This window comes from Penicillium taxi (genome assembly GCF_028828555.1).
Source record: "Penicillium taxi strain IBT 34144 chromosome Unknown utg000005l_segment0_segment0, whole genome shotgun sequence".
NCBI classification, from domain to species: Eukaryota; Fungi; Ascomycota; class Eurotiomycetes; order Eurotiales; family Aspergillaceae; genus Penicillium; species Penicillium taxi.
Window position 1 is genome coordinate 1,341,727 of NW_026643207.1, and position 27,544 is coordinate 1,369,270.

Here is a 27,544-nt window from a genome sequence, read left to right on the forward strand (position 1 = left end):
GATTGAGATGATATAGTCCAATTCCGCTTGCTCTTTTAAGACATTGTCCGCTGGTTCTAAATTATTGATTAAATTCAAGAATCAACATACCAAGATTACCCTTTACCATGGATGGCGATAAAGGCTCTCAGGTGTTCAAAGACACTACTGGTGAAGATGTTCGATTGGAGGATCTGGGTTATGAGCAAGGTAAGATGACGCACTTCGAGACCAGTTCTATCAAGCTGCAGAGTCATTTACTAATATATCATTTCTTGTAGAGCTTAAACGCTCCTTCGGCTTGTTTAGCATGATAGGTTTCAGTTTCAGTATTGTGACATCGTGAGCATTTCAGTTATGATACCATATCAAAAAGCAACTGTCTAACTCAATTATAGATGGACAGCTCTTAGCGGCGTCTTAGTTGTCGGAATTACCTCTGGCGGCGCACCAGTGATGATATGGAGCTTCCTAGCAGTCTCTATTATAACTCTAGCAGTTGCAGCATCAATGGCCGAGATGTGTTCTCAATGGCCAGTCGCAGGTGGTCAATACTCATGGGTTGCTGCTCTTACACCTCCAAAGTATGCTCGTGGATTATCTTATGTGGCTGGGTGGTTTATGCTCACTGGTATGACTGAATATCCTGGGTCTTCTCCTCATATGCTGCGTAGATGCTAACTTTGAGACAGGGCTTCTGGCAATGGGAGCAACTAATAACTCGATCGCGTCCAACTTTGTCACCGGAATGGCAAACCTCGTATTTCCAGATTACGAAATTGCCCGATGGCAGACAGTCCTGGTAGCCTACCTCGTGGCTTTTGTCTCGACCGTAGTTAACCTCTGGGCGTCTCATTTACTACATAAAATTGCAAAAGGCATTCTTGTCTGGAATTTTGTCTCCTTTTTTGTCATTATCATCGTGCTCCTTGCGACAAATGATCACAAGCAGTCTGCTTCCTTTGTTTTCAAAGACTTCCAAAATACCACTGGCTGGGGTACTGGAATGGCTGCAATCATCGGTATCTTACAAGCCTGCTTCGGAATGTGCTGCTATGATGCGCCCTCACATATGACAGAGGAGATGAAGGCGCCATCTAAAGACGCCCCGAAGGCTATCATTCTTGCAGTCGTTCTGGGTGGCGTCACTGGTTTCATTTTTCTTATTGTCTTGTGCTTCTGCATTGGAGACATCACATCCGTCGCCAACACGAGTACTGGAGTCCCTGTTATTCAGATCCTCTATAATTCCACTGGCAGTAAGGCGGCTACTTGCATCTTAACTACCATGATCACCGTGATTGTCCTCGTTTCAGGAAACAATCTCCTAGCTGAAGGATCTCGCTCCATTTTTGCCTTTGCTCGAGACAATGGGCTGCCTTTCTCGAAGCTACTCAGCAAGGTCGACGGTAAGAGCCAGGTCCCCGTTAACGCTGTTCTACTGGCACTATTAGTGCAGCTAGCTCTTGGTGCGATTGAGTTTGGAACGACAACTGGATTTGAGACTGTTATCTCCATCTCAGCTGAAGGGTTTTGTAAGTCATTTTTTTGGCCACCCATTTTGCAATTACAGAGTATTTGTACTAACAATGATTCGCGACATAGATCTTTCTTACGCAATGGCTCTCTTCAGCCGACTAGTTGGATATTTCTCTGGACACGTGGTAAAGATGGAAGGACCATACGCTTTGTCAACTCCCGTGTCAGTCGCTCTTAACACTGTGGGATTATTATTCCTTCTTTTCGCAGCCATAACCTTCAATTTCCCTTCTACTGCTCCTGTCAACCACGAGTCGATGAACTACACTAGTGCTGCCATTGGTGTGATTGCCCTTATCAGCACAATAACTTGGTTCACGACTGGCCGAAAGGATTTCACAGGTCCCAGTGCTGTTAGTTTCCTGGATGGACAGAGCACAGGTCAGGAAGTCATACAGTCTGAAACTGAAGGATCTGAAACGAAGAAGTAGCGCTTTCTCATTTTTTACAAATGCTGCGTTCTTACTAAGAGATATCGAACATTATCTATTTAATTTTAAATAATCATTATTGCCAATGGGCCACCTTTGCAACAGACACAATTATTATGATATCGCATTAGTATTCGGTTCAACAACGAACAAAATAATGCTACCTAAGCTTACCAGGGGCGATATCATGAATTGCGATAAATATCTCCTTTTTGTTCTGGCGCACTCTCGACAAATCATCAACAAAAAGCCGCCAGGCGAGTAATTGGGCTGCTTTCTCTTTCAACTCTTCCTAGATTTCAATACTTCACTGCTTGGGGTGAAAATCTCAGTATACATAAATAGATGCCCCAGAAAGAGTGACTTGGCAAGGGTGAAAGCTTCGCCATCATCTATTAGGAACTTGTCGTCTTCATCAGTCGTAAGTCTTATTTCCGAAAATAAACGTTATTGAGCCGAGGAATAGACTGTATCTAAATGCTCAAAGCCAGTTTCTGGTGACCACATGTACCGTGACCAATCCTCTACCTGAAATATCTCCTCCGACAAACTCCCTGTGATATTCACGTCTATATCCTCCAAATAGCCCAAGTCTCCATCAAGCGTCAGCGCAGGATCAAGAGGAAAATCAAACTGATTCACTTCGAGTGGGCTAATCAAAGGTCCTGTCTGAGATACACGCGCCTCCGAGACAGATAAAGAAGGCATCATGGAGTACGTCGGATCAAATATAGTACCAGAAACGAAAGGATCCAGAGTGAGATCTGGAGCAGAGCATGCCGGTGAATGATCAGACTCAGCACAGGTGATAGAAATAGAAACATTGAGACCTTCTGCATAGGACAGCACACGACTCAACCCAGTACCAGACCCCTCTGAGCCAGACCACTCTATCTCGTTCGCAGATTCGCGTCGAGAAGAAAGGCCTTCCTGGGCAGGGGTATGGGAAGATGATGTGGGCCCTGAAGCCGACGCCGACGTCGAGGACAAGCGACGCGAATCATCCCTCTCCAATGGCCGAGGTGCAATAGGGAGGTAATCGGCTGGCTTATGGCGCTGGAAGAGTCTACCATGCGTTGCTTTCTAGAACACTAAAAATTAGCGAACTCCGGCTGTCCGCACAGAATCTCTTCCTTGATTGGCGACCAGCCTTTCCGGAAGCGAGAAAGGCTTGCTTTTGTGTATTTGCGTTACTTTTGAATTTGGAGTCTTGATCTCTGCATCGCGCTTGATTCGCGCATGCTCCATTGGCGACGAACATGGCGTCGAGCAACATATAGAACAAGTTGCAAAGGGGCGCCCCTTGCGCTTAATGCGAATCAACGGTCGATCTGGCTGTGTTAACTCGGTATCCGTGTGAAAGGAATTTTTCTAATAAGGATCATAATTCACGCACCATGGTGCTTGCAGCTAGAGACTCGGTGGCCGCGTATGCAGGCTTCGCAAGCCCACTTATGACCGTCGATAAGCATACCTTGAGTAAAATAGAATGAAGGGAGAAGCGGTCAGTGGTCAGCAACGGACTTTATAGCTTTCTCTTTGTAATCGTTTTCGGAATAATCATATCAAATTTCAAGGTATGACCGGATTAACATGACACATGGCAGGAATACCAGTTAGGAGATGCTGATCCACGACCCCCAATTTCATAGCCACATGATCGACGGTGGAGCTTCCAACTATGGGGATTTCTGTTGTACTTTTCAATATCTGATGTCTGTGGCTAAAATATCGAAGCCAATGAACCTATAAGCGTCGGGGCGTTCACAAGGATAACCCAAGGGAATTTGGTTGGTTACAATATGAATCCAAGAGATTAGGTCAGTATTTTTTGTACATATAAGCCTAAAATTAATGAATAGACCTCGGTTGGTCACTGTGGGAGAATTCTACATTTTTTTGGGAAATTTTCAACGGCTACGGGATTGAGTTATGCGGCATTTATTCTTACCACTCAACTGAAATTTCATCCAACTTCCCGCACATTCAAAAAAGGGGGGTTCTCCTTCTCTGTACCAGATCGAGGCTAGATTTCATCTGGAAAATCCCTCATACATACTCTTGCTCCATTATCCTGGAAAACTCATCACACAGGAACTAGGCAACCGTCATTCGCTCGATTGACCGTTCCCTCTAGATGCGCCTATCACCGCTCGGTTCGCTATGGGGCTGTGCTATGCTGTGCACGGCCGGGATATGTCATTGATTGTGTCGAATACTAGGGACATCGATGGTTCCAATGTTTAAAGCTATTAGTGGCTGTGTTGCAGCTTATTGCTTAACATGCTGCGTACTGAGTCCTGACATGGCCAAGTCTTCTCTATAAGGTATTCTCCGATTATCTACTACTCCATGTTATCGATAATCCGTATCTTCATTACGAAAGAAGAATTTAAAGAATTTAAGCTTCTTCAAGCACCAATCATAGTCTGCAATCCCTTATTAGGCGGTTCCACTCCCTGGAGTATGAGCCATTTTTTATATTCAATGTTCCCGTCTCTTAGCCCCTATTACTGTCTCATCGGGTCTATCCAGCTGGCACCTATTAAGAAGGTTATAGTACATTGCAAAATCCATCAGACATATTACACATAAAGTAAGAATTTCCCACAGGATTCAAGATTCCGTTTTTAATTAAAAAACAAAAGGATGAGTTTGTGGCGAGAAGCTGGTAATGTTAGATTTGTTCTCCTTTCGACACAGCTCTTCCGATATATACGAGTCAGTCGCGGAGCACCAATCTAGCACAAGACACTGATTTATACTCCTCTAAGAACCTTGGAAGTGTTATTGGTATAGAAAGTCGATAATGATAATTAGCATATTAGTAAAAAATAGTGACTCGAGAATAATTATATATAATTAATCAAATTATCAGGCCTGTTATCGAAAATGGCCTTTAGCCCTAGTTTCTATCGCACCTACTATATTCACACACCACTCAAGAAATCCTTCGAAATTGTGATCCGGGTCTTCTTCAAAGCGTTGCCAGTATCTGACGACCGCATGTCCAGGATAATTTTTTTCTTCTTAAGAGGAGTTGAAGATGTCGGCTGCATCAACACAGTGCACAAGGTAGTGAAAATCCTCCTAACCTTGGTAGTAAATGCTTGGGGATCTTCTTACGGGTATCCGTGTCGTATTTCATGCAATGGATGATATCAATCTTATCTGATGTTGCGTTTCATAATTCTTTATCCTTAATTCCTTGTCGGCGTGCAGGCAATTAGCTCAAATAACTTAGCTTATTGGGCAACTTTGTGACAATGTGGTTGATGTTCACAGTGTCACTCGATGTAACCTAGGTCCCAAGGTCACTTAAGAACGAGTGGTGGGAGACATGTACCGAGATTGTCTACGGGTCTTCAGTCCGTTATAGCTTGCTTGATGGAGAGTGGGTGGAAGAGTAGGAACGGATGTGAGAAAATCAAACCCTATAAAGTATACCTAGAGGTAGATAGAAATTAAAAAGTGAAATTAGTAAGAGTGTAAGTGGACGTGAATCTGAAAGTGATCGTCAAATGAAATGATCGTTGAAGATGTTTCTGGAAGATGTTTGATATCAATGTTGTTGTTCGGTAGTGGCTCTCGACTCTAGCTTCTAAAATTGTTAGCATAGGTACTGCAAACCTCTTTCTAAAAGTTCTTTTGGAGTCTTCGATTCTGGTTCTACGATGACTATGGAGTTGCTATATATCTCTATCTTCTCCTTTGAAAGAGTTTGATGATATTTCATGACTATTCTCCATTCTATTTCGGGTAATACCAGACCTGACCGAATAGTTATTCGGGTTGATTCAAGGAAGGAGAAGAGGAATGGAATGAGAAATTAAAATGAGCGTTGTATTATGCTTTTTTCCCCTCCTATCTGTCTCTTGACTTCTTTAGATTTACCTGGGGCTGATAACTGACCGACTGATCTTAGCAAAACTTTAATCACGATTCTTAGAGTCTTTAGAAGATTCTTAATATTATCTACTAGTGGCACAGTTGCCCGGAACATCGAATATTTCATTAAACAACTATTTGAGCTTCTCGGACCGAAAGAAGATCCTACTGTTGTACCTCGTATTAATGCTATCTCCCATGGCATACTGTACATAGCCTTGATGATATCATGGAAAGAAATAAGAAATCTTATCAAGACTGTCTTAAATGAGCCAAGGGCCGACTCGGTAAAGAAGCTTCCGAGGTGAGAACAAATCATGTGAGCGTATATGAAATGACAAGTTTCAGGAACTACTTCTTGTGGAAAAGGTCATGACGTATTTTAATATGAGTGATATATGTATTTGTGTGCTCTACTAGCTTTGTCCAGGTTAATACGAACATTTGGTTACGGGCTTTATAATTGATAATGGTCCCGGACGTTACCCATGGTTCTTACCAAATGACAAAAATAGAACGCCTACTGTTGGCCGGAACTGCTCGCTTCCAAGATTGCATCCACAAGTTCCGAGGTAATGCTAGTTCATTTTCGCCTACATTTGGTGCATTGTTATGCTGGTTCCACATCGTCAATGCGCAATGGACAAAATGCAAATCTTGGAATTCTTGACTAACAGAACGTCATGTAACTTCTAAGTCGAAAATCTTCAATTTCAGAGATTCCTTTATTTCATTTTATCTTGAATAATGTAGTCTCTATAAGTTTGAATTTCCTTTCCATACCCGTTCTCAAACGCTTATTATAATCGAGACCGCACGATATCATCGAGCTTACCGCGAAGATCATCAATTTAGTACATCATGCAGGATCTAATGCAGAATCTAATGCAGGGTCCAATGCAGGGTCCTGTCCAAGTTTGGAACCTTGGGAGTTGCTGACATACAATACCCAGTCTGAGAGCCACCCCGATATTTACCCTTGGCTTCTCTAGTTCGAGTCCGTATACTGTCTTGACCAATCACTAGAAGCTGATTCAAAAATAAATAAAAAACCAAGAATTATCACAATGAAACCATGGTCGTCTATGTTTCCATCTATCCAAATCGGGGTATAAGTGGAGAGCTTGCTTGACTTCCTTCTTGTCAGAGCTACAGAGCCGTGAGTGGTAAAAAAAGATGTTGCCACTTCAGATGTACTCTGATCAAACCTCTTCTGGTAAGGCGTTATACATTATGCTTACTATCAAGGTGTCATCTCATAAAACTTGTTTCGTGCATCTGCCATGTGGAGTAAGCTAGTTCTCCAGGTCTACTTTCTCCGCAATTAGAAGAATAAGCCTTGGTTGACCATGACGTCTATATCTCCTTCATTGATACCTGACTGGTTCAGTGCCCCATTTCATGCTCTATGCTCTATGCTCTCCTCTTTGTGTCAAAGCGCTATGTCCAACTCCTCTCAAGCCCATGGTACTTGTCTGCTTAGATCTCCAATCCGGTTTTTCTATTTTCAAGTCACGACTCTTGGAATTGCCCATAATCAGGGTAGTAATGGGTAGATCAGTCTACTAGATACTCACTTTCAGTGTCTTGACCAGGCTATAAGTACGCGGCATGTATCCCATGGAGCTAATGCATCCTATTCTTTCAATCAATCACTCATCTCAGCTCTTCAAATATCCCCTTTCTTGTCTATCCGTCGTTAAAGAGATATCCAATTACTTGTCAATATGAAAGGACTTGCTGTTGTCATGGCCTCTGCTGCTGGAGTCAATGCCCTCGTTACCCGCGGGGATAGCTGCTGCTTCCATCTGACTGCCTCTGGTGGTGCGTCCGGCTCTGTCGGCCAGCTAGGTGACGGTCAGAACCGCATTGGTGATAACAGTCTCTCTCCTGCCGAATACTGTATTTCGGGTAACTCTATCACCGATAGCAATGGCCGCGGTTGCATCCTGACCCGTGAGTACTACAAGGTGCCTACCAACTCCATGAATCACTAGTCTAACTCATTACAATTCAGCACCAACTACACAGCTCCAGTGTGATGTAGGTGCTACTCCCACTTCTGGATTCTCTGTGAGCTCGTCCGGTGAACTAGAGTACAACGATAGCTCTAAGTTCATTGCCTGCGAGACTGGCCAGAACGGTGGTTTGAACATTTATACCACTTATGACAGTTCCGCGCTCTCAAACTGCAAAGACATCACACTCACAGCTGACTCCTGTCACGCTCCTGCCCCGCCGCCAGTACCTCCAGCTAGCAAAGACTGCGGTACAACACTGAAGTCGGGAAGCTACGAGTTCCCTCATCTCATCGTCCCTGTCGACTCAAACTCCCCAGACAAGGCCTATGGCACTCAATACAATGGTAAAGTGACTTCCAGCATCTCAAGTATCTTCAACTTTGATATCCCCCAGTCCGACTCTGGGAAGACCTGCAGCTTGGTCTTCCTGTTCCCCAACAAAGCCGACCTCGAAACTTCGGACTATACCTTTAGTGGTGATGGCAAGATCGACGTTGCGAAGTTGTCCTCTGCTGCTTCAAGCTCTACTACCTTCAGCAATGCTCCATCCGTAACAGAGGATCTGGGTGATATTACCATTTCACCCGGTAATTCTTACATTGTCTCGACTTTCTCTTGTCCCGCCGGTGAAGCCGTTGCATTTGAATTAAAGAATGCTGGTACCACTAGCCTTGAGTTCTTTGAGGATTATAACCCATCTCCGTAAGTCTGTTTCATACCTCGAGGTCTCTGAGTACCTGCTAATCTACAACCTGCTGCTAGTCTTGGTCTTTACATCACTGTTTGCTAAAACAGATCAAAGTCGACATGGATCTAGTACAAAACAATCTTGAATAAGCATGTTTCCGATAGTACTTGGATATATGCTGAGAGGTCTTGGAAATGCCTTGATCTCCAATATGCTGCCCAGGTGTCCAGGTGGTTTCATTCCAACAACCGATAGTTCTAATTTGGGAAGCATCAGGGTTCTGAGACTTCGGTGCTGCGTTTTAACATGTATTTACCTTATTATGAATCAAAATACCATTATAATTATGAAAAAAAAAAAAATCGGAATTCGGTATAATTAACTTTTTCGTCTAATGTTGCCAAAAACTGCATTTTCTGCGCCTATGGCCCTGTTGTATCTTATTTGAGGAAAAATTTCCAAATTCAGTTGAGTTGATTTCCAAGGCGTTGTGGATAAATTGGTTTAACCAGCTTGAGGTTTCAGACTTTGAAATGTAATTATAATGGCTACCTAGGTAGCTGAACACAAATCCTGGAAGAAAAAGCATATGTACGTAATAATATGTTTCTCTAGGAATTCTCGAAAACCGACGGTTCAAGGTTCCAGACGGCATCCAAGGAAGTCTATAGTGCAAATCAATGTACAAATGCCATGCAGGAAAACAAAACGTCATCTAACAACATTCCATGTATGTATGTATGCAGGTAATCACACAAAACTCACGATATCGCTGGCTTAAACGGACTTTGTACAGAGCCATAACTAATAAGATTAAATATTAGCAACCGATAGAAGTACCGAAATAGCCTTGAAAATAAACTTACCCTTGCGGACACAGCGAACCAAGAGCCGAACTGCCACTACGCATATAGCAAATCTTCGCCTGCTGACACACACGCGTAGTACAGTTAGGACTGTGAACGCTCATCTTTCCCTGGTAGGTATTATGAAGAGAAACCAAGTCCAAGTCCTCCTCCATAGCCTCAGTAACACGATGCCAGAAGGTTGCGTTCAGCGGCGCATCTTCGTCCCACCCTGCAGCAGGGCCGTACGTGTCGCGGGTAGAATATTCGAATTGGAACGTTGGGCCAGAGTCGGATAGATGCGTGTATTCGGATACATTACTGTAAAAAGTGTATGCCTCATAGACGTTGAAGTCGCCTGTGTCGACTTCATATAAACGGAAGCCGCTATTCACGTTCGTTAGGGGCGTCACGCTTGGCCCGACCCAGCCTGTCGAGAGGGCGGTTTCTGAGGTCTGTAGCGTGCCATTGTTGGAGTAGTATATTGTGAATTGGTCTTCGTGGTTGTGACCCCAGAATATGTTGGCTATTACATGCGGCGAGTAGCGTTCCACTATTTGGTAGAAGAGGTCTGTGGGATTTGGCAGTGGGTTCGCACCGTCCCAGCCGCTGAGTACGTGGCCTATTATCCAGACGCGCTCGCCTGCATCCTCGGCCTTTTGTAACTCGTTAACCATCCATGAAAAAATTCCCGAGTTGTCGGGGTTTTTCGTGTTGATAAAGTTGAGGATGTTGCCTTTATACCAGAAGTCTAGAAGATGTTAGCCCGGTAATTGTGTTATATTGGAGATAATACAAACCAGTATTGAATACGATAATCCTTAATCCATAGTGGGTTTTTATGGAGTAACCACCATAGTGTGTCGCTGCCTCTTCACTTGTCTCATGGCTAATCCACCCCTCATGTTTCCAGAGATCAGCCACATGCTTATAGTTCCAACTAGACTGCTCTCCCAAACGTCCTGGGAGACTGTATGGGGAGGCAATATTAGACGGACTTGAGTCATGGTTTCCCAAAGCGGCAAATACAGGGCCGGTGAGATACTGCTTGAACATTCCGAAGACACTTGTCTCGATGTATTCGAGATATGCCCTAGAATCTTGTTTTTCAGGATCATGCGACCCTAAGTCACCAGTGTACATAGTAAATGCCAGGGACTCCTCGGAATCACCCTTACCAGTGCCAGTGAGAGGTCCTACAGCCTGCAATGCCGCAAGAGCTAGATCATACGGCGTATCGCACTTGAAGGCGCCATACGCAGAGGCGGGAATAAGAACGTCATCTGAGAGTTCATTATGGCTGTCTCTGCGACAGCACATTCCAGCCGTACAGTTCGCCTCGGAATTGACCATAAATCGAGCATCCAAGTGGAAATCAGACATGTGGAGAACCTTCACGCGCTCGCCACTTGCCTTTGGAACCATAGTATTCTCAGGCTTGGGCTTTGGAAATAGGCCAGTCGTATCAAGCGGAAGAGTCTCAGGTTGAGGACAAAATTCCTTTAAAATTGAATGGCAGATATATTGACCATCAGAGCCTTCGACATCAGCCAGCGCAAGCACTTGAGTCCAGATAGCGCCAAACGTCTTTTCTGCGAACTTTTCTTCGCAGCCTTCACCAGGTTTGAATTCAAACGACTTACACATGCTGACCATAGCGTCAGGGACCCTAGTCGGCGTCAACAGCGCTGCGGGCTTGGCCGCAGCCAAAGCCTGCTTGCACTTTGAACATGGATCGTCGTCTGGCGTGATCGAGTTGATAATGGCAGTGACATTAGCCACGATTTCATCGATCAATGCAACTTGCTGGTCAGGATGCAGGTTTTCCCGGGGATCAGGGAAGTAAACTGCATCTTTGCCCTCGTGAATGACATCGGGATTGGTCAGCTCATAGGGAAAAGTGATATTCAGCACTGGATCATGAATTATGGGCTGAGGCTCCCTGGTTGGTAAGGCTGGGGCTTCATAGTAAGATCTGATGGGAAATCAATACTACTCATGTGGACTCAGTCCCCAGAGCAAGGATCGGGTGTAAAACATACTCAAAGGCTGAAGTTGGAAACCCCGCTGCGGCGATATACGACGAAGCCCCTGGAAGCACATTCGAAACCACCGTGGCATTCACTAGCAGCCCAACTCCAAGAACGACTTGCATCCTTTCCGTCGTTCCCGAATTCTAGGCTATAAACAGGATATGCCTGTGGACTAGGAAGGCTGTACAAGGAAGCCTCATTGGTCAGAGTAAGCGTTGATGGTCCAACTTTGGCGAGGTCACGTGGGGAAGATGCGTCTATTATGGAGCAAAATGGTGATCGAAAAGGAAAAGATAATATTAATTCACATCCATTTTAGCTACGAGCATTATAACTCTAGAGTCTAGACAATCATAAATGGGGCTGATTATAGGTACTTTCTGATGAGGAGTTATTCTGATATCCAGGTAATCTAGGTACTGTACGACCTGGACGTCTCCGTGTTGAGATCCCGATCCTGTATCTACGCCTTCCAAGATCGAGGCTTGAAGCAGCCCTACAATTTCTACGTTCGGAATCCTGTTCGGAATCCTGTTCGGAATCCTGTTCGGCGTTATGGGGCCGGATCATGATGTCATTGAAGCTATGGCTCCTGAGACCAAGAGTAGATCGTTCACAACATAACACAGCCAAGTTTAATACAGCCTGGTTTACATGATAAAGCAAAATGGCATGATGTCAATGGTTGCCGAGATCCCGACTCCTGGATTTCTGACATCTAATATGTGGCACCAACAGGAATACTATATAGCCCGGATCTCAGCCCAGTACTCCCTAAAATCAATTCCCAACAGCCGCCCCTTAATCCATTCCGAGTTCATCCGCAATACCAAAATGACCGTTTATCCCTCGCTGGAAGCAACCACCTTCGATGCCGACATTCGCGATCGGCACTTGATTTACGACTATGCTGCACAAGACGCAGAGGGCAACCCGGAGAAGTGGCGCTATGAGATGTGGTTCGAGAGCGATAACCGCATCAACTATGCCATCCACGGCGGGCCCATGGCAGGTCGCATAAACTACCAGACTGCGGACTACCAATGCATTCGTCCTGGAGAGTTGTGGCAGTGCAATTGGCTGGAGGAGACCGGCACCATCTGTTCTCTGGTGTACGATATACCGAATAAGAAGATTACCACCCTGCTGGGATTCTCCAAAGGCCACTGGACTCAGGCTGAAGATGCCCATGGCGACAAGCGCAACCATGAAGATCTGGAGCGCTGGCGTGGATTGGCCAGGGTTGGAGAGAGTCAGACCGATCGCCACATGCTGAGTGAGCAGGCTGATATCCTGGAGGACTTCCGTGGCCCTGGTGACCTGAAGCCCTCTGACCCCAACGCCCCTACTCTGTGAGCAGGCCAGAGGTAATAATGAGTTCGGATTTAGAGTCGGTGAAGAGCGAGACATGATATTGGGTTGCCATGATTTTTGGATTAATAATGGCAATCATCTTGTTTAATAATCCACTAGACATGAATTTAATCAGAAGGGCGTTTGTTCCGATCGGAAATTTCCCATGGCCGTTGAATAATCCCTGTTTTGAGAGTTATGGTTCAATGAGGGTAGCGCGAGACTTGGCATGTTCAATGCTTGGTTGAGTTGACCAGTCAGGTCAAGAGCCATCTCCGCACATTTTATCGCACCCGCTCAAGCTTCACCAAGTGAGCGAGGCCTAATTACAGTCGTGTATGTCGCAGTAGGATAAACGAGTGGCATGTCCGAAGTGACGTGGCTGGGCTGGTCGAGTGATAAAGAAGTTCATAGACTATCCGTAGGATGGTCTAATGCAGTATCAGTTAGTCGTTTCCCATTGATCCACTTGGCGGTGCTTGTGGCGCTTGCATACAGACAAGCTCGATTTGAATGTCGTCAGGGGTTCGAGGCAGCGGACTGCCGTAGGAAGGAGCACGACTGATGATTCCCACGGCGACTTGTGAAGCCTGTTGCTGTGGCGTCATATCGTCCAGATACCACACCTGCCATGGATGGCCTAAAGACCCCGAGGGATACACAGAGACATCCTGATCAGTTTTACTCTCAAAAGCGAAATCTGTTAGGGAGTTAGATAAGCGTCGGTTGAAACAGTATGACACGTCGAAAGACATACCTTGGACAGGGATGCTGGCAACATCGAAAATAGGCGCGCCACACAACAACTCAGGCTGAACCATCATCAATTGTGATAGAACCGTTTCCAGCGGTTTGCTGTAATATTCACCCGATCTGGCGAGATGGAAGATGCCAGTCTTTAGGGCCATCTTAATCCCATTGGTGCACTGTCGGCCCCATATTCCATCACACGCATTATTTGACCCTGAAGGGATACCAGTTAAATTCCCAACACGTAGGGCGATTTCAGATGTCCTGTTCATGTCCACAACGGAAGGATCAATATTTGAATTCTGATACCGAAGCCAGAAAGCGGTCTTGGTCATGGGGCCGTTGCCTTTACCGGATAGGCTCGCGTCAAAGCCATAATAGAGGGTGATTGGATTGATGAAGAGAGGACTGAAGTTGAATTTGACGGCAGTTTGGGCAAGAGGGTCGATGCAGGCACCATTCCAGAAGGAGCAGAACTGGGCGCTAGACTGGCAAGCCAACACTAACAGAATCCATGATCGGATCAAAGAAAACCCTGGAAATGCCATGGATAAAGACCGAAGGGTGAAGTCCACAAGAGTGACCGCGAAGGCCCTCAGATGTGTGAAAATGAAGAGGAACAGGTCAAAGCAGTGACTTCATGCTCGGGAGTGATGTCGGATAGATGTCGGAGAGAGAAACAAGGGTCAAATGGAAATTGACAGGAAAACTGGGTCTTAAACCCGATGGCGAAGGCTACCTTGAAAATGGGTCCGTCCACCCAAGTGGAGTCTGAAAAGAACCGGGAAAGAGAGGTTCAAATGGAGAAAGTAGGAAGGATTAGACGAAAGTTAGACAGAAAAAGAAAATACCAAGAACAGAAACGCCAATGTGAAAGAAACGGATCTCTCGGGGAATGGAAGGACACAGGCCAAGGGGTACAACATAAACAACTCGATTATTTTATTTCCTTTTTTTCCGAGCATTCCCATTCCACATAAGATAATCCGGTGGGTCGGAAAGGGAGGGAATTAGGGATTCCTGCAGGGTCAAGACTAATAAGGAGAAGAAAAGTACGATCATAGAGTTCTGTTTTTGAGGGTCCAGTGGGTCCTAACAGGGTCAACCCCCTTAGTCAGGGTCTGAACCCGTATTGTATTTTGTATCTACAGAGGTCAATATGTGAGAAAGTACGAAAAAGTACGGACTTATTGAGAATACACGGGTTACCAAAACAGGGAACTGATAAACAATCAGCTGATAAATATGTGCTTATTCCCTAGCTCGAGTATTATCAAGGCTTCCAAGCCCTGTACACACACCGTTTATTGCTAAACATGCGCAAGTAAGAGTCCAAGTTTGAGAGTAAAGGTAAAGGTAAAAAAATAAATGTAAAAGTAGAAGTAAAAGTGAGAGTGAAAGTACAAGAATAATATTACTGTGTAAGAATGTATCCATATAAAGATGCTTCTTAATAATTAGTATTAGGGCTAGTACTAATACAGGTATTGTTACGCTAAATGTACCCAACACTATTTAAATACGTGAAGTGTTAGAACCTCATATGTCAGATGCCACCTGCATTGGATTCTAGAAATAGCTTCTTTTAAGAGGAAAATTCTAGATCATAAATTAAACCCTCCTCGGTTGTACTATGAATGATGCGTGTTTTCGATAGCCTGGTAGCCTGATTCCCGAAGCCCAATGCTAGTGCTTAGCCCAGTCCCCAAATAATACAGTATTGATGTCTGAGCAACCCCGCTTCCTGAGAGGTAAGATAGGGACTTGGCAGCCTTGAAGTTTTGTTTTAGTTCCGAATATTACATAACCAGAAATATACCATAAGTCAGGCACCGCCTAGCCTAGTTGAGTTACACTATAATGTCTCTTATCCTCTGATTGGTTGAGTTACACTATAATGTCTCTTATCCTCTGATTGGTTGAGTCTCAGCTATACGACCATCCTTCGCTTGACGGTATTCTTCTCTTGTTCCCTCTCTTCAAGCTATTCTCACCTTGACGTTATTATCACCTTCACACCATTATTGCCTTGACAGTATATTCTCCTCACTCCCTACTTATCCCACAGCGGTATCACACAGCGGGAGCCTCTCTAAAAGATCCGTTCTTTGGAGGCAGATTGGATTTCCAAAAAAAAACCTACAAAATGTTTCGCCCAGCCACTCCTTTGAACCCTGAAGCAAAGGAATTCTTCAAATCTGATGACCGCCGAGATTCAATGCCCATCTGTTCTCTTACGGACGATCCCGCGATAAAGGGAATCCGCCACAATCGTGAGAAACTATACCGCCTAATTCGCGAAAAACCTGAGCAAGTTTGGGAAAGGTTCTGTCGAAAGTACGAGTCACTACAGAGCTCCTCTTACAAACTTACTGGAGAACTGGCCAAAATCGAGGCTCTGTGGGAGGAGACTAAAGCCGAGAGAGACCAGCTAGCCCAGGAAATTATACGACTTCAAGCGGCAGCTAAAGAAGCAATGGCTTACGAAGCAGGTACGGACCGAGGTGAGAGAAACCACAAAGATCTCGTAGATGATTTGGCGGCAACCAAAGCCAGTCTAGCTGTGATTACGGGAGAGCGCGACTCCCTCTTCAAAGAAAATGCCCAGGTCACCTCTGAGCGAGACCAGGCCCGCAACACGATCGTAGATTATGTCGCCCGAATGCTTAAACAAGCAGAAGGAGCTTCTTCCCATCCTGCCATTCTTTCCGATGGAAACAATGTCGAATTCAATACCTGGAAATCCGAGATCCGACGAAAGCTTGCCGCTGACAGTGGGTATTACCCCACTGCAATTCATCGATTGATCTACGTCTCTAGCCGATGTGAAGGATTTGCAAAGCGGCATATTGACCCTCGCCTTTGCGAGGGCGCTATTTGTCCTTACCAAGACGCAGATGACATCCTCAAGCATCTTTCTATTATTTTCGCGAACCGACGGACTCAAGCCCAAGTTCATTACAAAGAATTGTTCATGAACTATGGAGATAACTTTCAAGTCTTCTTGGCCACCTTCCTTCGACTGTCCGATGAAACGAAGCGACCTGAAATCAACAGAAAGCGAGATATTTACAGTAAGTTACCTCGACAAATGCAAACCTTGATGCTGGAAGCATTCACTTCGTTGTCGACTCCGTTCGACATATTCGTTGAAAAATGTCAGGAAATACCGAGTGACATTACTCTTCAGTTCAATACTATGGCCAATACTAAAGAGACGAAGAAGGTATTGGCTCCAGCAGTTAAACAGACTATCATGAAGGACCAGAAGCCGGTTTCTAATGATAGAACTTCTGGTACGCAAACGACACTCCGTGATGGAACCCCGATACCCATTTTAACTTCGGAGCAAAAACATATTTTTTTGCGTGAAGGCAAGTGTTTCGCTTGCGAGGGCGATCATGTCTACCGGGACTGCCCGCACCGCCGCCCAGTAAGTTAGATTAGCTTTTAGTCGCGAAGTGGTGAAGAAGTCGAAGATACTCAGGCCTAGGAAAACTCCTCTCATATCTTTTGTGCTATATCTATTAGTGCCAGCAAACTGGGCCAATCCCCACAAAATCTCATGCTAGCAGCTAGCCTATTCCCGGAATTATACAGAGCACATACCTAGTGAGGTGCCCAGGTGTCAGTATTCATCCATGTCCTTGCCTAGGTATGTTTGAGTGACCTCACTTTCCTAGAGCAATGTACCATCTACCCGGGCATGAATGTTAGGACTTAGGGACAGCCCTGAAGCCTTGCTTTCCCCTTGCTCTATTCCTACTCACGATTGAAAAAACATGAGAGAGTCTTAAGGCGGGAAGAAGAAATGATGAGATTTTACTTTAGCTGATTGGAAACTAAGCGGCCGGAACATGAACAAAAGCTGAATATTTGGTGCAAGTTACTGCAAGAGATGACAATATTGCTAAAGGGAGTCGCCACAAACCAAGAAAAGAAAAGAAAAGAAAAAAGCGAGGAATGGCACTATAGTTCGAAATTGCGTCGACTAACGGTCAAAGAAGAAGGCTGCATGGAAGAAGGCCACGAAGGGAGAGTGATGCTGAAATTTAACATGATGCGTTTCGTACGATACACGATAACTTGAGTTCAGCTAAAAATCGGTGAAAATAATCTGAATCGACCTCTCAATAACGAAACTATTACTGGGGGCATACACAAGCCCCGAAAACATCACCTTTGCAGCTTGACGACTGGGTTATTATTGAAGTTGGATGGAGTATGCTTATCGAACGCAATATAAAGACCGATCCTGAATATTGCCTTGCGGATCACCGTATCCTCTCTCTCTATATTGCATCAGACAAGCACTCACGCGGATCTACTTGAGTCTCTGATTAGACGCTGAAGACATATATAAGGATGACGGCAAAATTGTTGATCACTTGGCCGGAATTTTTGTATATGATTCAGGCTCACGCTTGAATTGCATATTTTACCTTAAAGATGAGCATCCGATATGATTACAGAACCTTTATCGCTCATTTCCTCCATAATGCTAATGGACTCGGTCTCTGACTAATAGATAGGCCTCCAAGGTTGGTTACTGCTTTAAGCAGAAGTGTCGTGGCATGGTTATGCATAGCCCTGGAGTGAATAAGTTTATCAGCGCAACAAATGACAAGGTACTAAATCCGGAAAGGTACTGTCTTTCTTATCAAATACAGATTCTGTTAAAAGAGGTAAAACAAGACACATATCTGGCCTTCTGGCCCTAGAAATACATTAATGGTATCCGATAAAGCAGCAAATACACCGTGGAATGACCTTAGAGCGCCTATAAAAAGATAGTCATCAAAACTACCCATCAATATGAAATGTCAAACATAAAGCTACTGTGGCATCCATGTCGGGTCTTTCGGTATCTTAACTCGTCGTAGAGAAACCCGAGTCGTTACCAACAAGCTGATCTTGAGCTTTTTCCTCATCGTTGTCAGTTTCGTCAATGATGGTTTCATCGATAATAGTTTCATCGATAATAGTTTCGTCAATAACGGTTTCATCAATAGTTGCACCATCATCGACATCTGGCATGTCGTAATCCTCATTCTCAATCTCGGTGGCATTGGGGTCTTCGCCATCCCCTTCAGCTTCATAATAGTTTGCGCCTTCCTCGTCTTCTCCGTCACCTTCGTCAGCAGCTTCTTCTCCACTGCCAACATCATCATCCTCAGTTTCCACGGCTGATTCGTTCTTGGAAAGATTTTGCAGTGGTGAAGTTGTGAGTGGTTTCTCATCTCCATCGTCACTGTCCATCTCAATAACCACGCTGATTTTAGAATGCCCATTGCTTCCATCTGCAGTGGAAATTGAATTGTTTGTCTCATTGGGAGCAGAAGGTTGCCCCAATGCTGCAGCCGAGGTAGAATCACGCCGATCTGAAGCGGAATTTTCAGTCTCTGCGGCTGCAGAAGACTTACCAACGGCCGTTCGAGGAAGTTTGAGGTTGACAATGTTGTCAGCTCTCTTTTGAACGTCTCGGCGAGCAATACCCTTGGTACGACCGCGGGGAGCTGGAGTGTCTGACGCTGGTACAGGAGTCGCTGGAGTAGAAGGTTCCGTAGTGACATCGCCTGCCATGAGCAGATGATCGACCTTCATCTTCTCTTTATTTTCCTCGTTAGTTTGTTCAATGATCAAGGGCATGTTCAATTCGTAAACACGAGCGTAAAGGTCCGCAATGAGATCTTCGAACATTGTAACCTTCATGAGGTTGTTGTTGCATTTCCTCATCTCCACGGAATCACGGAGCAATTCCAGAATTGGGAGGCTTTCCGGTGCAAGCTGGGCCAAACCTTCCAGTCGGGCTGTGTTCGAGCTAAACTCGTCCCAGCTCATAGGCTTGAACACGCTCTCTTCGTGGCCCTCCTGGATATTGCCAGCTCTACGAGTCACCTTTGCAAATACCAGGCAGAGATCGCCCCACAGTTTGATGTGGTCGAGGAAATCACCCGGCTTCTTTTTCACACGGCGCAATAATTGATCCAAGCTGGCACGATCATCGAGCTGGTCGAGAAGACTCGCAAAGAAATAAACATAACGTGTGGTGTAAACGAAATGTCTACCAGGTCGCTCAAACTCGGGCCTCCAAACTTGAATAGTCAGTGTCTTAGTAAAAATTTGTGACATTTCATGCTTAGCAGCAGCGGCCGTCGTGGCATTCTTCTCATCATCGTAGATGATATGTGCGGCTTTTGCACTCATGCGGTGATGCCAGTTTGATTTGTCAGCGCTCTTGAACTTCTTGATGACTTCCAGGATATATGGCGTCCATCCTTCGCTATCCTTGGGTGAATCCACTTTACGTGCCCATGGAGTTGCAAGGAGGGCTTTGCTTGCGTCGATGGGCTGATAGTATGTTAGCACAATATTTTTGGTGAAGGGAATTGCTCTACTTACCGTCATCTTGCCTTGAGCCACAAGTTTCTGCACCACGGTCAAAAGCTTGAAATGAGGTTCGAATATTGGCTCAGATCGCGAGTCTCTGCGCTGAGGAAGGGCCAAGATAGCATCGCGAAGAGCATCTAGCACATCGTGCGTTTCAACATTCTTTGAAGATGTGCGCAAAGAATCCTCGCAATTTAGCATCTTCCATAGACATTTGCCGAGAAAGTAATGTGTCCTAATCATCAGCCAGTTAATTATGGCAATTGAAATGCTTCTCTTAATCACTTACATCCACTTCTTTCGCTTGTTTCCAATAGCGATCGCTTTTCTGAGAAGACGACTGGCCAAGCCCCATACTGAGTAAAGGGGCATCTCCTTGAAAGGCTGTGCTTTGTACATTGCCTGACTATCTCCGTGGCTGAAGTGTCGGATAAAGTCTTCTAGGCTGAAAGCACCCATGGAGAGAGGTTCTCGAGAGGAGCAGTAGAGGCGAATTCCGAAGTCAGTGTACAAGTCTGATAGTACCTCCCGGTTTTCGGCTGTTGGTGCGATAGTTCGAACTGCGGTTGAAACAGCCATTGCATAACAGTGTATGGCAAATCGCTGCAATGTTGCCAGTTCTGGACGATTGTTGTTGATCTTGTCTGCAGTCCATGTGATGTCTTCATCCACTTTAGCGTCGTATACCTGCGCAAGCCGGTACCAAGTTTCCCATCTTCCGGTTCCATGGTCGATATCCTGTCTAAAGAAACTGATCGCATCGTCAAGCTCTGAGGTTGACCCAGGACTGGTGCGTTTTTGCGAACGAAACTTTGTGAGAGTGGCATGGCCAAGAAGGAAAAACCAGCCCTTGGAAGCGATTTTAGCCTTTTCGCCGGGTACAGGTACCATTGGAAGCTCTGCTGCCGCCCCCTGAAAAGCACGGAGCAAATTGGAGGAATTGATCGGAGATTTGATGTATGCTAAGAAAAGACGGCGGTTGAAAGACAGCTGGGGTGACGCGGAGGAAAGCTTTGCGGCGCCAATTGCCTGCTGCATCTTTTCAATTGTTGTTTTCAACTCAGACTTCGATAGATCTTTCATATTCATTTTACGGGCCTGTTTGATTACGAAGTCGATCATTGTGATGGCTGTGGGCTGATCCAAATTCTCAGGGGGGCATCCATGATCGGAGATCCAGTCATTAGAAGAGAATTTGATCCCATAGAGGTCGAAAAGCACCTGGCAAACGTCCGTCTCGTAATCTCCTTTTGTCTCAAGGTCAGACAATTCAGATTTGACGAGCTTCAAGAACCGCTTGTTCGAGTACTTGCACATGGACCGAACTCCCAACGCATGATGGACGGATCGAAGAACATGGATGCGATCATTCAGTGGCTCGTTGAACTTATCCTTGTTCTGAGATATTGCTTCCAATAGCAATGTATACAGCATAATCCAGCAACTGACATATAGCTCTCGCATCCTCTCCTTGAAGTTTCCGAGTGACTTTGCGTGATTTGCACGGAGGTCACGTTCGGATGTCTGACCCACGCGTACTGAATCCTCGTACAGGATGAAACTATGGAGAAGCCGAACGAGTCGAGCTATCGCAGATATAGAAGCTTGGAGGTGGTCCATATCCACGCACTCATATGCCTTTTCTCCCTGCTGTAGCACAAGGGGAATGGCCTTTGCCATGATAACATCGAGTGATTTGAGCCAACCTAACAAAGTGACCTGGCGGTGTTCACTTGACTCTTCGATGTGTTTCGCATCTTCAAGCTCTGACATGACAGTCTCAATACTTCGCAAATAGCAGCAGACCACCTTCGGGGGGTAGTCAATAGCCTGGTATGCTTCGTAGAGCCTCCGCCATAGGAATAGTCGCAGGGTGGCATCCCCGCGATCAAGAAAAGATGCCATTTCGCTGGAGTGTGAAGGAGCGTTTTGCATGTTTGAATCCTCCACATACTCGATTGACGAGGGCTCGAGAATCGGCTCGATGGCTTCGATAAGCGACACGGGTTTTTCGTCCTCAGAGCTGAAGACTTTGGCAAAGAAATCCATACACTTGAGCTTGAGTACTTCCTGATCGATGGCTGCTGTCGATAGTTCAGACATGACTGAGTTGTTCACAAGACAAGTAACAGGACCGCCCATTGTTTGAATGACGTGCTTCAGATCCTGGAGACAAAGCAAGACATGCTCACGCTCTGTCTCGCCAACAAGGTTCATTTGGAATACCGTTGCCCACAAGTGGCGAAGAGACATGTTCTGTTGACACTCTTCGGATGGGCAAAAGTCAAAAAAGTGATTGAGAGACGATCGAGCGAGCATGCTCCATCTGCCAAGACGATCTCTTTGTGGAATTCTTTCATTTTGGCTAGCATCGCTACCAAGGGTTTCAACCATGGCAAAAACGTCCAGATGAAGTTCGAAGATAGATTGTATCATTTCCAGGTCGTAAAAGTCTGTGGCGTGGTACTCGAAGGGGGTACTCGAGCTGAGCATGCGACGCTCGAGATTTTCCACTGATCCACACAGTTTGGCGAAAATGAATTCATCTTCACGAACTAACAGACTCACAACTGTTTCCTTGAGTTGTCCAGGCCATAGGAATGATTCGTATGCTGACTTCATGACTGGCCAGTCCAAGACAATTTCGCCGAATTGTGGCATCAGAAGACACTTAATCCACTCGTATGAAGTGTCATGAGGATGGAGCCAGCCATCATTGACAGTGTTCGTGAAATGATACATCTCCTCACCAGATGGCAATTCTTTGTGAGAAAGTGGCTTTCGGGCTGTCTTCCTTGAGTGCTCCAGGAACACAGCTAGTCCAGACTTGCTGGTTCCTCGAATATCTTTCAATGCAGAAACGTCATCTTTTTGTACCATGGCCCGAGATTTCCCATCGTTCCAAGTTCTGACCAGGCCACGAAGATCCTGGAATAGTCTGGTCTCAGAATCCTTTGGGGTGTCGCTTGAGTCCATTCCAGTGGTCAATTTTTCTCTTAGACTCTCTATAGAACCTGGTGCTTCAATGCTCACTCTTGAAAGCAGAGAACCGAGAGTATTGAACATCCACTCATCAGCATGTACGTAGACTTCGAGACAATTACCGTAATACTTTTCTTGATCAAATGCAATTTCCTCTGGTACCACTAGTCCATCAGCGTTGGATTCTCGAGCTCGAGTCCGTCTACTTTTCATTCGCCCGTTTTCTGGCTGTTCTTCGTTCGCCGCCGATGCTGATGATCTTTTACGAACTTCAGTAGGCGACTTCGGTTCATCCTCTTGGTGAGTGATGTCGTTATCTGCTGGGTGGCTCTCGTTCGGTTGAGCGGAATTTATTTGAGGAGATTCCGTGGGCGCTTTTTCCGCGTTCTGTTCCTCCACTGACTCAGGAGCAGCCTTGGGACTGCCCGTAGCATCGTTCTCGAGCTCCACGTCTTGTGGTGAACTGTCAGCCAGAATTTCGACATCTTGGTTTTCAGCTTGAACCACAACATTATCGTCAGGAGCAGTATCTGCGACATCCGTTTCTTTCAAGGATGCGGTCTCGGACATTTCGGAGTCCCTGTGCGGAAGAATGACTCGAATTGATCGGCTTGGAGCTGCAGCATAACTGGCATGCTCTTCTTCATCAAATGCCTGAACAATTGCTTTCCCGACGGATTCCCATGTTGGCGATGACGGATAAATTTCCCGGCGAGAGGTAGACAGGGCGAGAGGACCTTGAGATGGGCTGAGGTTTTGTAAATCGCCTGGGAGATTGGGCAGATACGGGAAAGGGTCATCATGATGCTTGAGATATCGTGCCAATGCTTTCTTAGGTTTCTTGACCGGAACTTGTGAGGCTGAGAGTTCATCGCCGAGGGACTTGAGTGTTGCTAGCAAGGATTCCTCCGAAAACATTTCCTCGATACCCATGTGCGCTGATTGAGATTCCAGTCGATTCTCGTCGTCTACTAGAGCGCTCTCTAAACAGAAACGGCTCAGACGAAAGCTTTTCAAAGCGCCGCTGAGTCTCGCGCTCTGTCTCCATAGGTGAAGGTCGGTATCATCTCGTTCCAGGGCGTCTGCAAATGACCCCAGCGCTCTTGTTGATGCATCGTGTATCTTTTGTGTGGATTCTGGCTCATCTTTCAGGGATTCTTGCAAAACATCGAGAAGGTATCGGCCGTGATTCTTGTGGGAGAGGTAGAGTGTTTGGAATAGGCTGGACGTTGAATCGTTGACATTAAATTCCACTATCGCATCAGTAACACTTTCTTCGGAGGCGCCTCCAGATTGGACATTTGATGGTTCGGCTTGTTTGAAATCCGAGATCGATTCGGGGTATTTGAAAATGTCCGACTTAAAAAGAGCATCGTAAGCTTCTCCGGCATGAGAAAAAGAGTTCGGGCCTTGTGAGTGAATCTTCAGGGCATTAGTGTAAAGTTTCAAAGCTTCTTCAATCTGAAGCTCCTTAGTGTCGTCAACTTCATCTTCACCATCGTCCAGCTCAACATTCAATGCGACCCAGCCTGACATGGTGGGAGCTCCCCACGGGGGGCGTTTCCAAATGTAAGACCCAGGATGATAGGATTAATAATGTGACATCAAGGCCACCCTCATGAAAATAATGGAACAACAGTGAATTTTTGGAGATCAAGAGTACGGAACGCGTAAGGTCAAGGCCAGACGCGCGATAGCTTCCTGATTGGGTAAAGGCGGAGAGGAGATTCTTTGTTGCCTGATGGCCTGAAGTTCTTCGGATGTTAGGTTATGTACACTCGTCCTCGCCTTCTTCATTTTGTGTTTATCCCCTCGCTTTGGCAATTGATTGTTTTTGAACCGGATACCCACACTAGCTTAATTACGCTGCCCATGTGCAGCCGTTATGGTCGCGCCCGCTGTTCCTGAGTATGTTCCCCTGATTCCCCAGATACGTGTTTCTCGGGATCCTTGCGCATGCTCATTAAGACCCGCTGGTGGGATTAGAGCTGCACAAGTCACTTGATATGTGACTGACCTCAGATTAATGATATAGGATCCATGAGGAGGAGGACATCTTTGTTGCCGTCGATGCGCGAACAGAGTCATTGCAGAGCTTGCGAGAACTAGGCCCCCGGATCTGGTATACCTGGTGAAGCAACCAAAGGCCAATTCTACTCGCCAGGTTCGTATTTTTACTATCCACAGCGTCCTTTGAAATAATGTTCCTAAATAGTGATCTTCTTATAGACCGGCGTTTACCATCATGTCACTGGAATCGATGCCTCCTCGTCAGCCAGCCTAGCTGCATACGTCAACACCCTCACGTTCTCCCCCCTCGACAAGACACACAAAGTTGTATCTGGAATCTACTGGTGAGCTCACCCGTCTGGCGACACTAGTTCCATCTCTAATATCTATGCAGTTGCTACAATGCCTTCTCCCATCTGGATATGCGAGTCGAGGTCAAAATTCCCGGAAGCTTAGAAAGCTACTGCATCGATGAGCGAGGTGACAAGCGCGTGGCTACCGAGGCCCTTTGGCTAGAAACATTCCTTTGCGGAGTCTTGCGCGCCTATTTGTATGCTGATGATGGAAGTGGAGATGCTATTAAGAAGATTGTCGGCGTGCGACGCTTCAACCCCGTGACGAACACAGAAATGGAGCACAAGTTCTTAGATGCGGCTGGCAAGCTGTTCTTCCTTGGTACCGACAACTTCCCACTCACTCTTCTTCTTTCTGTATATCTGACAATACTACAGGCCGCCAGCTCAGCTCTGACCCTGAAACCCAAGTTCCTAACACCGTAAGCAACCACCTGACTTCAGGTATCCTTAAGTATATCTATACAACTGGTCGTTACACATCCGGCATCAATTTGTTTGAGAAGCTGCGCACGCGTGATGTTGAGGTGTCGTCCCTGCTGGCCCGGGTACAAATTATGGCTGATGAGGAAGTACAAGCCGTGCGGTTGATGTACGACGCTCTCCAAGATGTTCCGATGGACTACGCTTTGCTCGATTGCCAAGCCGATTTCTGTCAAAGCAAAGGTGAGGGTGAAATGGCCTTGGAGTGTGCCAAACGCGCGGTAACCGCCGCCCCAAGCGAGTTCAGCACTTGGGCTCGTCTGGCCGAGGTTTATGTTGGGATGGAACAATGGGACTTGGCACTTCTCACCTTGAACTCGTGTCCTATGTTCACTTACCAGGACAAAGATACACCACGCATGCCTCAGCCATCCCGCATTATGCTTCCGATTCTCGCCGAGAGCATTCTGGACGAGATTGACGAAGGTCAGCCCAAGCAAGGAGATCCTCATGACTATGTTCACCCTTCTCTCCGGAAGCTACATGCTGCAGGATACCAGGGAACATTCTTGAAGGCCTACAATCTGTTGACGAAAGTTGCTGCCGCAATTGGATGGGATCAGCTTCTGAAAATTCGCAGTGAGGTCTTCGTAATGGAAGAAGAATATCGTGTCGAGAGACATCATGTGCCCAAGCCTGCACAGTCACTGGATGCCGAAACTAACGGAGATACCGCGGATGAGGATGATGGTTCCGGTTCTGTTGTCGATCGCGCTGAGCCCACTACCAATGGCGACGGAAATGAGAATACCGGCGAGAACACTATTGAGCGCCCTGAGCAAACAGTGGCCTCCGAGGTTGCTAAGCCCGGAAATGATGTTGTAAGATTTCCCATAAAGAAGTCACTTGTAATTGCTTACTAACAATCCTTCAACAGCCTGATCCATCACACAACGATTACACGCATTTCCGCAATAAGCGCCTGTGTGAGCGATGGCTGGATAACCTTTTCATGGTTTTGTATGAAGATCTTCGCATTTACACTATCTGGCGAACCGAGATGGCCCAGTTCCGTCAGCAGGCGATGGAATACAAAAAATCAGCAACGGAATGGGAAATCCTTGGTGAGCTCGCAAATCGACTTCACCACTTTGATGAGAGTATTGAGGCATATCAGAGCTGCCTTGCGATTCGCTTTTCTCCCAAAGCCACACGTGGCATTTTGAAGTTGTTCGAGCAAAGGAACGATACCAGGGCCATGCTGGGTGCCTTGATTCGTCTGATCGCATGGCAATATCGCTGGTACTCTGAGGTAAGAGCACTAAATATCCCCCCTGCCCATTCACAGTAGATACTGACTTTTTGTTATATAGTTCTCTCCGGAGCTTCTATACATGATGCGCAAGCTCATCGAAGACGAAGGTGCTGTTAAGGTTCGCAGCATCGTTCAGGCTACCAACCTGCCCCAATCTGTTCTGGATCTCACACATCAATACTGTCAGCTCTGCGCTACTTTCCGTAGCAGCGGAAGTGACGCCTAAATCCTTGTTAAGTATAGGGTGTCGACCGGCGGATTGTAGGCTCTTATTCCTGCTTTATCTCCCCGGCTGAAATAGATGCGACGCGCCTGGTAAATGACCATTATTCATGAGACTTATATTCCTTTAATCATCCTGTCCCTCGATTGTCTCTGTATTTCAGATCCATGTTATGTAATGCATATCAGTGTATAATTCCAATTACATTGGTAGATAAGGAATGGAAAGAAGATGCGGGGGTGTAATCGCGCAATCACTGAAACGCTTTGACTGTAATTAAATTAGGGCTCAGGTACAACTCTACTTATCCGAAATTTTAAG

General features: G+C 45.9%; 9 protein-coding genes across 9 annotated transcripts; 5 read left to right on the forward strand and 4 right to left on the reverse strand.

The window, feature by feature from the left end:
• Positions 1-107: 107 nt before the first annotated feature.
• N7495_007842 (putative GABA permease) lies at positions 108-1,949 on the forward strand (the record flags this gene model as incomplete). Its single annotated transcript, XM_057210493.1, has 5 exons — positions 108-189; positions 261-321; positions 378-610; positions 672-1,514; positions 1,585-1,949. The coding sequence occupies 5 exons, from the start codon at positions 108-110 to the stop codon at positions 1,947-1,949; spliced, it is 1,584 nt and encodes a 527-aa protein (XP_057060036.1).
• A 447-nt stretch (positions 1,950-2,396) lies between these two features.
• N7495_007843 (uncharacterized protein) lies at positions 2,397-3,423 on the reverse strand (the record flags this gene model as incomplete). Its single annotated transcript, XM_057210494.1, has 3 exons — positions 2,397-3,032; positions 3,057-3,320; positions 3,346-3,423. Coding segments are annotated over 3 exons (978 nt in total), but the record flags the coding sequence as incomplete, so codon positions are not given.
• A 4,141-nt stretch (positions 3,424-7,564) lies between these two features.
• N7495_007844 (uncharacterized protein) lies at positions 7,565-8,648 on the forward strand (the record flags this gene model as incomplete). Its single annotated transcript, XM_057210495.1, has 3 exons — positions 7,565-7,793; positions 7,855-8,560; positions 8,621-8,648. 3 exons carry the CDS (start codon positions 7,565-7,567, stop codon positions 8,646-8,648), a joined length of 963 nt encoding a protein of 320 aa, XP_057060038.1.
• A 659-nt stretch (positions 8,649-9,307) lies between these two features.
• N7495_007845 (PPN1 endopolyphosphatase family protein) lies at positions 9,308-11,546 on the reverse strand (the record flags this gene model as incomplete). The annotated part of the gene is made up of 4 exons (XM_057210496.1): positions 9,308-9,350; positions 9,413-10,142; positions 10,192-11,366; positions 11,434-11,546. The coding sequence occupies 4 exons, from the start codon at positions 11,544-11,546 to the stop codon at positions 9,308-9,310; spliced, it is 2,061 nt and encodes a 686-aa protein (XP_057060039.1).
• A 712-nt stretch (positions 11,547-12,258) lies between these two features.
• Positions 12,259-12,780, forward strand: N7495_007846 (uncharacterized protein; the record flags this gene model as incomplete). Its single annotated transcript, XM_057210497.1, has 1 exon — positions 12,259-12,780. One exon carries the CDS (start codon positions 12,259-12,261, stop codon positions 12,778-12,780), a length of 522 nt encoding a protein of 173 aa, XP_057060040.1.
• A 443-nt stretch (positions 12,781-13,223) lies between these two features.
• On the reverse strand, positions 13,224-14,075 carry N7495_007847 (uncharacterized protein; the record flags this gene model as incomplete). The annotated part of the gene is made up of 1 exon (XM_057210498.1): positions 13,224-14,075. One exon carries the CDS (start codon positions 14,073-14,075, stop codon positions 13,224-13,226), a length of 852 nt encoding a protein of 283 aa, XP_057060041.1.
• A 1,598-nt stretch (positions 14,076-15,673) lies between these two features.
• On the forward strand, positions 15,674-16,969 carry N7495_007848 (uncharacterized protein; the record flags this gene model as incomplete). Its single annotated transcript, XM_057210499.1, has 1 exon — positions 15,674-16,969. One exon carries the CDS (start codon positions 15,674-15,676, stop codon positions 16,967-16,969), a length of 1,296 nt encoding a protein of 431 aa, XP_057060042.1.
• Positions 16,970-18,396: 1,427 nt separating this feature from the next.
• Positions 18,397-24,435, reverse strand: hir3 (putative transcriptional corepressor of histone genes (Hir3); the record flags this gene model as incomplete). Its single annotated transcript, XM_057210500.1, has 3 exons — positions 18,397-19,878; positions 19,930-20,152; positions 20,207-24,435. The coding sequence occupies 3 exons, from the start codon at positions 24,433-24,435 to the stop codon at positions 18,397-18,399; spliced, it is 5,934 nt and encodes a 1,977-aa protein (XP_057060043.1).
• A 349-nt stretch (positions 24,436-24,784) lies between these two features.
• On the forward strand, positions 24,785-27,226 carry N7495_007850 (ChAPs family protein; the record flags this gene model as incomplete). The annotated part of the gene is made up of 8 exons (XM_057210501.1): positions 24,785-24,807; positions 24,935-24,982; positions 25,009-25,063; positions 25,129-25,253; positions 25,304-25,584; positions 25,641-26,566; positions 26,623-26,997; positions 27,059-27,226. 8 exons carry the CDS (start codon positions 24,785-24,787, stop codon positions 27,224-27,226), a joined length of 2,001 nt encoding a protein of 666 aa, XP_057060044.1.
• Between the last annotated feature and the right edge of the window lie 318 nt (positions 27,227-27,544).